At 41.2% G+C, this 12,638-nt stretch overlaps 1 protein-coding gene across 5 annotated transcripts in view; it reads left to right on the top strand.

Moving 5' to 3' along the window:
• The window catches only part of KIAA0232 (KIAA0232 ortholog), a 91,381-nt gene that overhangs the window by 64,988 nt on the left and 13,755 nt on the right, over positions 1-12,638 (top strand). For 4 of the 5 annotated variants that reach the window (XM_074395862.1, XM_074395863.1, XM_074395865.1 and 1 more), the window contains 4 exons: positions 598-664; positions 1,800-1,881; positions 4,242-7,524; positions 9,235-9,306. In XM_074395862.1, the coding sequence (XP_074251963.1) occupies positions 598-664; positions 1,800-1,881; positions 4,242-7,524; positions 9,235-9,306 (3,504 nt within the window). The remainder of the gene's footprint in view (positions 1-597; positions 665-1,799; positions 1,882-4,241; positions 7,525-9,234; positions 9,307-12,638) is intronic. The other variant, XM_039468234.2, reaches the window with a different exon arrangement.

Genomic DNA, 12,638 nt, shown 5'->3' with positions numbered 1-12,638 from the left:
CAAAGCTTTCACACTCGCAACATTGGCTTAGTTTTCTGGACTTTTGTTTTTCTTGCAATCATGAGTGTTCGTGTTTCTTTAAAACAGAAAAAAAAAATCGTCTTGTTTTTTTCAGAGTCTGAGCTCCTAGAGAACTAAGATGAAGTTTTGTAATTTTCCTTTAAGTCTGGTACAAGACCTTGCTCATATAAATATTTAGTACTCTTTTTGATGGGACTGACTTTTGGACATACGATGGACTTTAGACGCTTAAATCTGCCACGTGAACAAGATGACACACCTTTGGAAAACAAGCTATTCTGGGAAGCACATGAATATGTTCACATTTTATCACTGAGTTTTATTTAATATGCTTTATTAGTAACAAGCGTGTATACTAATTTGTATCTCCAAACCTATAATTTTTAATTATTTATTTAATTTTTAATTATCTCCAAACCTATAATTTTAATTTCTAGTATACATTTAAATATTGGTGATATATTTATTTTGGAATATGGATGATTTGTAAAACCTATGTATTAAAACAAAAATATACAGATACCTGCTTTTTACATACCTGACTGTAACCTAATGTGTCTTTTTGTTGTCATGCAGAGCTCTGGTATCGAGACTTTAGTGGAGGAGCTTTGCTCCAGACTGAAAGACCTTCAGAGTAAGCAAGGTGAGGTCAAAAGCACTGTGGGCACACATGCCAGGATTAGGTCCCTGAGGAATCTGGATTTGGGAAAATCTTAGAATTGATCAGAAGAAAAAACAACAAGAGCAAAGTGTTTGTGTTCAGTACGTGTCACTAGGCCAGCATCATGCTCCATCTGCAGCTCCGTTAGTGGCCTGTGTGAATCCCAGCAGTCACTCACAGTTTCCTGCGACCAAGGGAGGGACTTAGTCCACAGGGCTCCTCAGAGATAGGAAACACTTCGTGGGTTTTTGTTGTTTTTTTTTTTTTTTTTGTCTTCAAGTTGAAGCTCAGACATCAGGAACAATATTTTCTCTTTCCTTGCCTATTAATGTTAAGACCACTAAAGATGTTGACACGAATTACTTCAGGTTTGGAAAGGACTTAGTTTTGACTCAACTTTTTTGGAAACATAGACTTGGCAAGCTTATTTAGTCATTTTGATATATGAACCCTCCTCATACTTTCTCTAACTTTTCTGCAGTCCCTAAGAATGAGACCTTCATATTAAGAATAAGGATCTTTGTTTCCTTGCCCTCTTCATGGTCCTTTCGCTGCGCACCAAGCCTTGAGCCTGCCTCTTAAAGGGCACAGTTTATTTGTAAACGCAGGCAGTATCCTAGGCTAACCTAAAGGGATAGCCCTTTTTCCTATTTTAGTTGAAATAGCTCTTGCTCACCTGCATGTTAAGTAATAAAGCAAATTGTAATAAAGAATATTCTTTGCAGATTAGTTTTAGTCAAGATGCGTCAATGTAAAGTCTACAAGTATAGAATTTTGTGGGAAAATTTTTTTGGAATCTAAACAGATGTTCTGTCCTTCTGGTCTAATTAATAAGTACACAGGGGACTTCAGTCTCTTAATTAAGTGCCTCTAGAGCACTGCATCAGTGACGAGATGAACAACTCTCACCTCTTGGCCTAATGCTAATGTGGTTTAATCAGATAATTCCCTCTGGCACACTGAAAAAATAGATTTTTATTAAAAAGACAGATTGGTATAGAGTCTGCCTTTTAAGCACGAGTATTCTTATTAAAATTAGTTGAGAAACTTTGAAAAAACATGGGCATTTATTAACTAGATATAAGACAAATTTCTCTGGCTTTTTGTTTCATAACAGAAGAGAAGATTCACAAAAAGTTAGAGGGGTCTCCCTCTCCAGAGGCAGAATTATCCCCTCCAGCAAAGGATCAAGTGGAAATGTATGTAAGATTGTATTCAGTAATAGTGTGCATTTGTTAAAATCAAATGAATAACTGCTACATAGTTTCCATTTTTTTTGTTTGTCATCTTGTTCAGTTTCATTGTGTATAATTTAAGAAACATTTATCCAGCGCTTATTTGCTTGACACTGAGAATTCAAAAGTGAGTAAGATGGTTCTGTCCTTGTTGTGCATATTCAGTAAATATTTGTGAAATGAATGAGTAAAACAAAGAAGGTTATTATTTGCTAAGTCTATGCATGTACAGCCCTCTGAGACAGCTGTAAGAAATTATGATTATCGGCCTGGTACAGTGGCTCATGCCTGTAATCTCAACACTTTGGGAGGCCAGGGTGGGTGGATCACCTGAGATCAGGAGTTTGAGACCAGCCTGGTCAACATGGTGAAACCCTGTCTCAAAAATACAAAAAGCCAAGCGTGGCGGTACATGCCTGTAATCCCAGCTACTTGGGAGGCTGAGGCAGGAGAATTGCTGGAGCCTGGGAGGCAGAGGTTGCAGTGAGCTGAGATCGTGTCATTGCTCTCCATTGTGGGTGACAGAATGAGACTTAAAAAAAAAAAAGAAAAGAAAAAGAAATGATTATCCATGTTTGCAAGCAAGAACACTGAGTTCCCACTGTTTACTGCAAAGGGAACATAGGCAAATCCTTGACCTGCCAAAATCTGCTCTTAAAATAATCTGCATTACAAGTAGACTTCCTTATTACACATTTTATTTTAATTTTCTGAACCTCTGAAACCTAAGAAAAAACAGCATTTCATTGGTTTGCATAGACCTGTATCGTCCGGCACAGTAGCTGCAAGCCACGTTATGACTACTGAGCACTTGAAATGTGGCTGGCTCAAACTGTGATGTGCTGTCAGTGTAAATTCTCATTGGATTTCAAAGGCTTACTATAAAAAAGAATGTAAAGGATTAAACATTTTAAAATATTGATTACATGTTGAAATGACAATATCAGGAGTTAAATAAAATATTACTGGAGTGGACGTCACCCATTTCTTCTTATGTTTTTAATGTGACTGCTAGAACACTTAAAATTATATATGAAGCTCAAAATATATTTCCTTTGGTCGACTCTGACCTAGACTGAGAAAGAGAGTCAAGTTCAGGCCCTTGGAAAACATGGCCTTTTACCACTTCATTTGTGACCTTGAACATTGTCTCTGAAACAGCAGTCCCTTCCATAGCCAGTGTGAGCTTAAATTCTTCCTTTCGCAATCTGTTCTGCTCTGAAATCGTCAGTGGCTCCCAGTTGCCTAGAAAATCAAAACAGCTTTTTCGTTTTCAAGCTCACTGAAACCAGCCTCCCTGGTTTTCCTACCCTGCATTTCTAGTAATCACTGCTCTAATTAGTTTTCCATTCCATGAGCATAACGTGTGTCTTCATGTCCTCACACAGGGTCTCAGGCCTCACGAGTAGTACTCACCAAACTTGTGGAATTTTACTAAACTTGTGAAATAAGTCTGGAATTTCAAGGCTTAGTTGTGGCCCATTTTATCTCATTGTTCTAGGCCTCACCAGCATCCTCTTTTTGAGTACTTGAATATGATTATTCCTGCCATTTGTGAGGGCCTGCTTAAATGCCAGGCAGTATGCTAGCGGTTACTTAAGAAGGTGCTGTTCTGACTCATTTTGCACGCTAATTTTTTTTACTCTTCACAACTCTGTGAGGTAAATATTACTAGCTCTATTTTGTAGGTGATGGCACTGAGCTCTGGAGAGGTTCAGTCCCATGCCTAAGGCCACACAGCTAGGAAGTGGGCAGAGCCAGGCTTTGACCTCAGAGCACATGGCTTTAGAGCTCATACTGTTGACTGATTTGCTGTCGAGCTTTTCAACTGCGTATATTTTCAGTGCTCCCAACAACTTTGGGAGGTAAGCCATATGATCACCATTTTGCAATTGAGGAAATAGTCCAGAGCGGCCGATAATGAGCTTAAAGTCGCAAACAGGAGTGACTTAGCTGAGACTCCACTTCAGACTCTGCTGACTGAAGAGGCTACATTCCTTCTACTACACTTTGCCCTTTTTCACTTCTTAATTACAATGCAAACTTTGAAGATAAAAACTGGCATCTTAGATATTTTCTCAGTATTCTTACAGTGCTTATCACAGTGCTGAGCAAAATGGTGCTTGATGCGTGGGACTAATGGGACTAGTTTTGTACTTTACAAAAATATATGCTTTGTAATTGTAATGTGAATGATTCTTGGATGATGTGAATGTTGACATTACTAAAATGAAAGATCTCATTCTTCTGGTTGGTAATGTTGTTTTACTATATCTAAAAAATCTGCATACTCATTTTTTGAACTCTTTACTCTTGTTTTTCAGGTACTATGAAGCATTTCCACCACTTTCTGAGAAACCAGTTTGCCTGCAAGAAATCATGACTGTGTGGAACAAGTCTAAAGTCTGTTCTTACTCTGGCTCTTCATCATCATCCACAGCCCCACCAGCTAGCACAGATACTTCCTCTCCTAAGGACTGCAACAGTGAAAGTGAAGTCACCAAGGAAAGAAGCAGTGAAGTACCCACCACTGTGCATGAGAAAACCCAGAGCAAAAGCAAAAATGAGAAAGAAAACAAATTTAGTAATGGCACAATTGAAGAAAAGCCTGCTTTGTACAAAAAGCAGATCCGACATAAACCTGAAGGAAAGATTCGCCCTCGCTCATGGTCTTCTGGCTCCAGTGAAGCGGGCTCAAGTTCCAGTGGGAATCAGGGAGAATTAAAAGCATCCATGAAGTATGTTAAAGTAAGACACAAGGCACGAGAGATTCGAAACAAAAAAGGGCGGAATGGGCAAAGCAGGCTTTCATTGAAGCATGGTGAAAAGGCTGAAAGAAACGTTCATACTGGAAGCAGTAGCAGTAGCAGCAGTGGTTCTGTCAAACAGCTGTGCAAGCGGGGTAAGAGACCTTTAAAAGAAATAGGGAGAAAAGATCCTGGGAGCACTGAAGGTAAAGACCTATACATGGAGAACAGAAATGACACAGAATACAAAGAGGAACCCTTGTGGTACACCGAGCCCATTGCTGAATATTTTGTTCCTCTGAGCAGAAAAAGTAAACTAGAGACCACATACCGAAACAGACAAGACACAAGTGATCTGACATCAGAGGCAGTGGAAGAATTGTCTGAATCAGTACATGGTCTTTGTATCAGCAACAATAATCTTCATAAAACATACCTCGCAGCAGGTACTTTCGTTGATGGTCATTTTGTAGAAATGCCTGCAGTTATAAATGAGGATATTGACCTCACTGGGACCTCATTATGTTCTCTACCAGAGGACAATAAATACCTGGATGATATTCATCTTTCAGAATTAACGCACTTCTATGAAGTGGATATTGATCAATCCATGTTGGATCCTGGTGCCTCAGAAACAATGCAAGGAGAAAGTCGGATTTTGAATATGATTCGACAAAAAAGCAAAGAGAACACAGATTTTGAGGCAGAATGTTGCATAGTGTTAGATGGTATGGAGTTGCAAGGGGAACGTGCAATATGGACAGATTCTACCAGCTCTGTGGGTGCTGAGGGCTTATTCCTGCAGGACCTTGGCAATCTGGCTCAGTTTTGGGAGTGCTGTTCATCCAGTTCCGGTGATGCTGATGGGGAGAGTTTTGGAGGAGACTCTCCAGTTAGACTCTCTCCCATCTTGGACAGCACAGTGCTCAATTCACACCTGCTTGCTGGCAATCAAGAGCTCTTTTCAGATATTAATGAAGGATCTGGTGTAAACTCTTGTTTTTCAGTGTTTGAAGTGCAATGCAGTAATTCTGTTTTACCATTTTCTTTTGAAACACTCAACTTGGGAAATGAAAATACAGATTCTAGTGCTAATATGCTTGGGAAAACACAGTCTAGATTGCTAATATGGACCAAAAATAGTGCCTTTGAAGAAAATGAACACTGTTCTAATCTTTCAACAAGAACTTGTAGTCCATGGTCCCATTCAGAAGAAACACGTTCAGACAATGAAACATTAAATATTCAATTTGAGGAATCCACACAGTTTAATGCCGAAGATATTAATTATGTAGTTCCTAGAGTCTCGTCAAATTATGTAGATGAAGAACTTCTAGATTTTTTGCAAGATGAAGCTTGCCAGCAAAACAATAGAACTTTAGGTGAAATTCCTACATTAGTCTTCAAAAAAACATCTAAACTAGAATCTGTCTGTGGTATTCAGCTAGAACAAAAAACAGAAAACAAAAACTTTGAAACTACACAAGTATGTAATGAAAATCCACATGGAGATGGCTACAGCTCAGGGGTTATTAAAGACATTTGGACAAAGATGGCAGACACAAATTCTGTGGCTACAGTAGAAATAGAAAGAACTGATGCCGAGTTGTTTTCGGCAGATGTAAATACCTACTGCTGCTGTCTAGATGCTGAAGCTGAACTGGAGACCCTTCAGGAGCCTGATAAGGTTGTGCGAAGGTCAGAGTACCATCTGTGGGAGGGACAGAAAGAAAGCCTGGAGAAAAGAGCATTTGCTTCTAGTGAGCTATCAAACGTGGATGGTGGTGATTATACAACACCCTCTAAACCCTGGGATGTAGCCCAAGATAAAGAGAACACATTCATTCTTGGAGGAGTTTATGGAGAACTCAAAACCTTTAATAGTGATGGGGAATGGGCAGTCGTACCACCTAGTCACACGAAAGGAAGCCTGTTACAGTGTGCAGCTTCTGATGTAGTGACAATAGCTGGTACCGATGTCTTTATGACCCCAGGAAACAGTTTTGCCCCTGGGCACAGGCAGTTATGGAAACCCTTCGTGTCATTTGAACAGAATGATCAGCCGAAGAGTGGGGAAAATGGATTAAATAAGGGATTTTCTTTTATCTTCCATGAAGACTTACTAGGAGCTTGTGGCAACTTTCAAGTCGAAGATCCTGGACTTGAATACTCATTTTCTTCCTTTGACTTAAGCAATCCATTTTCACAAGTTCTTCATGTAGAATGCTCATTTGAACCTGAAGGGATTGCATCTTTCAGCCCCAGTTTTAAACCGAAATCAATTCTCTGTTCTGATTCAGACAGTGAAGTGTTTCACCCCAGGATATGTGGTGTTGACAGAACACAGTACAGGGCTATTCGGATCTCTCCTAGGACTCACTTTCGCCCAATTTCTGCATCCGAACTGTCCCCAGGAGGAGGAAGCGAGTCAGAATTTGAATCTGAGAAAGATGAAGCAAATATTCCCATTCCTTCTCAAGTTGATGTATTTGAAGATCCGCAGGCAGATCTCAAACCTCTGGAGGAAGATGCAGAGAAAGAAGGCCATTACTATGGAAAATCAGAGCTTGAGTCTGGAAAATTCCTTCCCAGGTTAAAAAAATCTGGGATGGAGAAGAGTGCTCAGACATCACTGGATTCCCAGGAGGAATCAACTGGGATTCTGTCAGTAGGAAAGCAAAATCAGTGTTTGGAATGTAGCATGAATGAGTCCCTGGAAATAGATTTAGAAAGCTCAGAAGCAAATTGTAAAATAATGGCACAATGCGAGGAAGAAATTAATAATTTTTGTGGTTGCAAAGCAGGTTGTCAGTTTCCTGCTTATGAAGATAATCCAGTTTCTTCGGGACAGCTGGAAGAGGTATGTGTCTACATGTTGGTATTTGACAGAAGGATTTGATCAGAGTTTAACCCAAGAACAGCCACATCAGGCAATGAAAGAGCTAAATTATTGGGAAATTAGCTTAAATGTCTTAAAACTTAAATTGTTCTGATTTTACGTGTAAGGACTTAAAACTGATTTGATATAAGTTTGAACTAGGCAATTGGCTTTTTCTGCAGAGAGAAAGCTTTTTAAAAATCACAGGATGTAAGATTCCTATGTGTTGTCTTAATACGCATGTATTACGCTTAAAGCATAAACCTAACATGCACGTGTTCCAACATTCAAAGTTGATGAATCAGGAAGTGGCTGCTATTAAAGTGTAGCAAGCCTGTTTAAGTGACTCTTAGAAGTTGATCACTTTATCAACACTTGTGTTTTACGTATAAAACAAGTTATATCTGTGTGGAATTCTCAAAAATACATTGTGGTACATGTAGAAATTCACCCACAGCCCAAATGCAACACAGTTGCTTCTACAGAACCTATATAGATATATCTTGCTTTATGCAAAGTATATATTCCAGAAGCTGTGTGGATTATATGCTAAGGCTACGGAATGAGGATAATAATACGTTTTGTTAATGAGAGTCATTGTACCCCCTTTACTCTATTGCCAATAAGTGGTTTGAGGTTAAATGGATTGTACCAGAACTGACACTTAAATAACCTGTTGCACAAAAAAAGCATAGCAGTCTGCCTGCTTTTCAATAGTTTTCGAAATATGAGTGTCTGGCCTTTCTCCAGAAACAGCTTATTTAATTTTTTGTTTGTTTGGTTTTGTTTTTGTTTTGTTTTGGGGATGGAGTCTCCCTCTGTCGCCCAGGTTGTAGTGCAGTGGCGTGATCTCAGCTCACTGCGTCCTCCACCTCCTGGCTTCAAGTGATTCTCCTCCCTCAGCCTCCCAAGTAGCTGGGATTAAAGGCACACACCACCATGCTCAGCTAATTATTTATATTGTTAGGGCAGATGGGGTTTCACCATGTTGGCCAGGCTGGTCTCGAACTCCTGACTTCAAGTGATCCACCTGCCTTGGCCTCCCAAAGTGTTGGGATTAAAGTCCTTAGCTACCATGCCCAGCCCAGCTTATTTAAAAAAAAAGAAAGAAAGAAAGAAAGAGTTGGGGGTATTTAGAAGTTATGTCACCTGTGGCCAGAGAGCGATGAGTATTGCCCTTCCTCCCAATTGTCCTGTATACCCTACCCACCATTGCACATATAAATCCTACTCATACCATGAGACTCATTTCATATGCCACCTCCTTCACTGACACGTTCCCTCATTCCTTCTCTCCCCGGCTCCAGCCCCACTCTGCATCAGAATTAATCTCTCCCCTCTCTTACTTTTCATGCACTTTATGCCTCTTTTTGATTGCATTTTCCATTTCTCATGAGTTATTTCTATCCTGGACGATCAGCTCCTGTGGCCGTGGACCATGCCTTACTCATTTGTCGCATCAGAGTGCCCAGGTGTGGGCTGCTTGCCTGTGATTATAGGAAGCCCCCAAGTGACTTGAGAGTCACTGCTCTAATCAGCTGGCCTAGAGATCCCATAGAGAACAAATTTAATCCCACTGAAACACTGCTAAGAAAAAACCCAATAATGTTGTTAGCCTTGTCTGTTTGTTTATTGCCCCATTTTTCATCCTTAAATATTCCTTTATGTACTTTGTATTTCACCTGGTTCCAGATTGGGAAGAAAGAAAAAGAGGAAAGAAGCAAGATTCTCCATCATACCACTACCATAGTCCTTCGCTTTCTAGTATGTTGATGTATTTATGTGTTATCAGAATTCTGGGTTTCCTTGAAAGGTCTTAGCTGCCAAAAAAAATTCCCAGAGGACATTTTGGGATTGTCTGATAGTTTAGGCGTTGTCGGCACTGCTCTCTGGGCAGCGTTCTGGGCGGCGTTGTTACTGTTTAGAAGCTGGGTTCAAGCTTACTTCATTGGTTAGATCTGAGATACAGAGGACACTGAGAGAGTGACCTGAAGGAACAGTTTGGGGCCAGCCTGGCACTAGAACTTGTATCATTCTGTTCCATCACATTGCTTGGTCAAGGTTGTAAGGTGCTTTTAAGAGGGTGTTCTTTTAACCCTTTTCCTGAGCCAGTCCAGTCTTTTCAGAAAGCAATCTGGGAGGCCTGCTTAAAGATCAGTAGAACCCCATCTATTTGAGACCAAGATGATGGAAATGTAAAATTTTTATACAACTGGTGTCTAAGAGCATGAAAAGAATATTTATTTTTAAAAGTTTAGTTCAGTTCAGCATTTATTGAATACCTGTTTACATGCCTATTGCTAAAGTAGATGTCTTGGATGAGTAAGACTTTGTCCTTGCCCACACAGAATTCAGTAGAATGAAGATGACCAACTTGTAGCATGTTACTCATTTTAATTGAAATAGGTAGTTTATTCATATGGTTCAAATCCAGAAGTTGCAAGTGTATACGTACAAACACAGTGAAAGGCTCCCTCCCCAGCAGCAGCCACTAGTGTGAGTCCTGATGTACTCTCCAAGGACATTTTTTGCACATATAAACAAATAAATATTCACATGTATTTCTTCCTATTTTGTCTTTTTACTGAAATGATGCTTTATTGTAATCACCCTTTCTTTTTTTATTTTCTGCATACTATTCCATTGATTGGATATACCGTAATCTACCTAGTTGGTTCTTTATCTTTTAGGGCATTTGACCAATGCAGTTTTAGGTGATGTAGGTAGAATGGTGGAGGGGAGCACAGAATGCCGTGGGAAACTGCAGGAGAACCCTCCCCGCCTGTGACGGTTGAGGAAGGCTTCTTGAACGTACCTGAGTGTCGGGGATAGAAGGAAGGAGGCCGGGCAATCCAGGCAGAAGGAACAGCAGAAGCAAGGGTAAAGAGATTTGAAACTACTGATGTACGCAGGGTGGCTGTGCACACTTACCTCTCCGTCTGTGGAGGATACACCGTAAGGCTGCGAGCAGCACAGTTGAAGCACAGTGGGCCTTGGTGGCGGTACATATATTTGTGGTGAAAATGTTCTTGTCGTTGCCTTGGTTGCCAGCTTAGTACCAAGCAGCTTGAGGCACAGAAAATAAGCAGCAGGCTTACTTGCTGTCTTCAAGGAATTTCAGTCCACTCAAGAGAGGAGGTCACTGTGCTGTGGAGGTCGGCAGGTCTCGAGGGACAGGAAGGCTGTGATGAGTAGAGGAGGAGTGGAGTCTGGGGTCATCCTGGTGATGTGGCACCTGGCCCATCTATGTTGGGGCTTTTGTCACTACTGTCCTACTGGATGTCCATGAAAACCTTATGCGGTAGGTTACTTTCCCCACTTCTGAAGACATATAGGCTCTAAGAGGTGACACAGCTGCCCCAGATCCCAGTGTGAGGGGCAGGCAAAGCATTTTCCACCAGTCTGCACCTCTGTGAACAAAGGAAAACTTAAACCAGCAGTTCTGTGTCTCTTGTTTGTCTCTCTTGCACTCAGTATCTCTTCATTGACGGTTCATTTCTTCTATTCCAAAGAACAAGATATGTGGAAGGCTTGCTTTTCCTGGTGTGGCCCAAATGAGAGCTGACTGTGGCAGAGGGGCAGGATTCCCAGAGTAAAACTAAAGCCAAACACCTTTCTCTTTACCCAGAGTAGGAGTTTTTTGTGAGAATTTATAAAGCTGTGAAGCTTTTGTTTCCTTCCCTTAACTTCCGCCTTCTAAAGAATTTATGGGTTTTACATGTGTTGCTAAAAACATTTCTGGTTAGGCTTTTTGGATTAAGTTTATGTCTTCTTTTCACTGTTTCATTCATTCATCAAATATTTCTTATGTACCTGCTCAGACAGGTACGACTCTTAGTGTTGGGAATAAGTAACAAAGCTCTTGGCGCAGGTGGATTCACATCTTGGTGCTTGGGGCACTGACAATGAACAGATGAAGTTACACAGTATGTTACAGTATCAGTGCTGTTGGAAAGGAGGAGAGCTGGACGAGGGGAGTTGGGGTTGGGAGTGATTGCAGGAGTTTGCTGGGTTATGGATGGTGTGAGAGCAGGCTTCCTTGCCAAGGTGCAATTTGAGGAAATACTTAAGAGTGTGAGCCAAGAGGACACGTGGCAGGAGAGGGGTTGCAGTGCTGAGGCAGCTGCTGCACCTGCCCGTCCATGACAGTGACACTGATCTGCTTTCAGTTTCCTCCATTCTCTCTTCATTCTTTTCATTCCCAGCTAAACCAGAGGTTGAATTAATACATTAGATAATGTATTAGATGATCATAGCATCATCCAGCCTAGAAGTTACAAATGGCTAAGTGAAGAGATGTCATAACAGGATGCACATTCCTCGAATATGTTTACTGTAGCATAACACAGACAAGTAAGTCCCTGCCATAGGAATTGATGTTCAAATGGAGGATGAAGAAAACAGACCTAAAGTTACGGTAGAAACTGGTGTTCTCTTCACAGTGGTTTCAGCAAGAGACAGAGAAGGAATGGTGCATGAGATAGTCAAAGACTGTTGGCCTGGTGGAAACTTTTCGTCAGGTCAGCAGACACTGAGTGTCTACTTTGTATGGGGCCTTGTACTTGGAGTTGCAAAGATAAAGAAGGTGTGGTCCCGCCTCTTAGGAAGCTTCCATTCTGATTCTGCTGGGATCTAAACTCCTCTTGGTTCATGCTGCCCCTGCTCCCCAGGTGCCTGGACCCTCCATCCTGCTTTCCCTGACCTTTCCCACCCGCCCCCACCATGAACTCACTCACTTTCTTGATTTTAATCCTCAAGAAAAGATGAAAAGATAAGCAGTGTGTATTTAAACGGATCATTCCTGCAGAGCATATTCCCTCTCAAATAAGAACCTGTTAACCTCTAAATCCGTATCTCTTCAACAGCACCTTAAGGAGGTGATGGAGAGAGTTCTGGCTGGGACACCTTCCCTGCTCCCCCTGAGTAGCACTGAGTAATCTCACAGGCCAGGAAAGGCCTTTGAAGAGGTCTTAGAATGCAAGAGTTGCATGCCACGTGCTGTTCGCCACCTTGGAAGGACCGCAGACCTTGCATGGTGCTGCTTTGTTTGCAGGAAGCCGAGCCCTGTTGGTTTCTCTGGCCCTAGCATCTGTTTA

This window comes from Saimiri boliviensis, chromosome 3 (genome assembly GCF_048565385.1).
Source record: "Saimiri boliviensis isolate mSaiBol1 chromosome 3, mSaiBol1.pri, whole genome shotgun sequence".
Taxonomy (NCBI): domain Eukaryota; kingdom Metazoa; phylum Chordata; class Mammalia; order Primates; family Cebidae; genus Saimiri; species Saimiri boliviensis.
The sequence above is the reverse complement of the archived record's forward strand: the minus strand, read 5'-3'. Positions and strand labels throughout refer to the sequence as shown.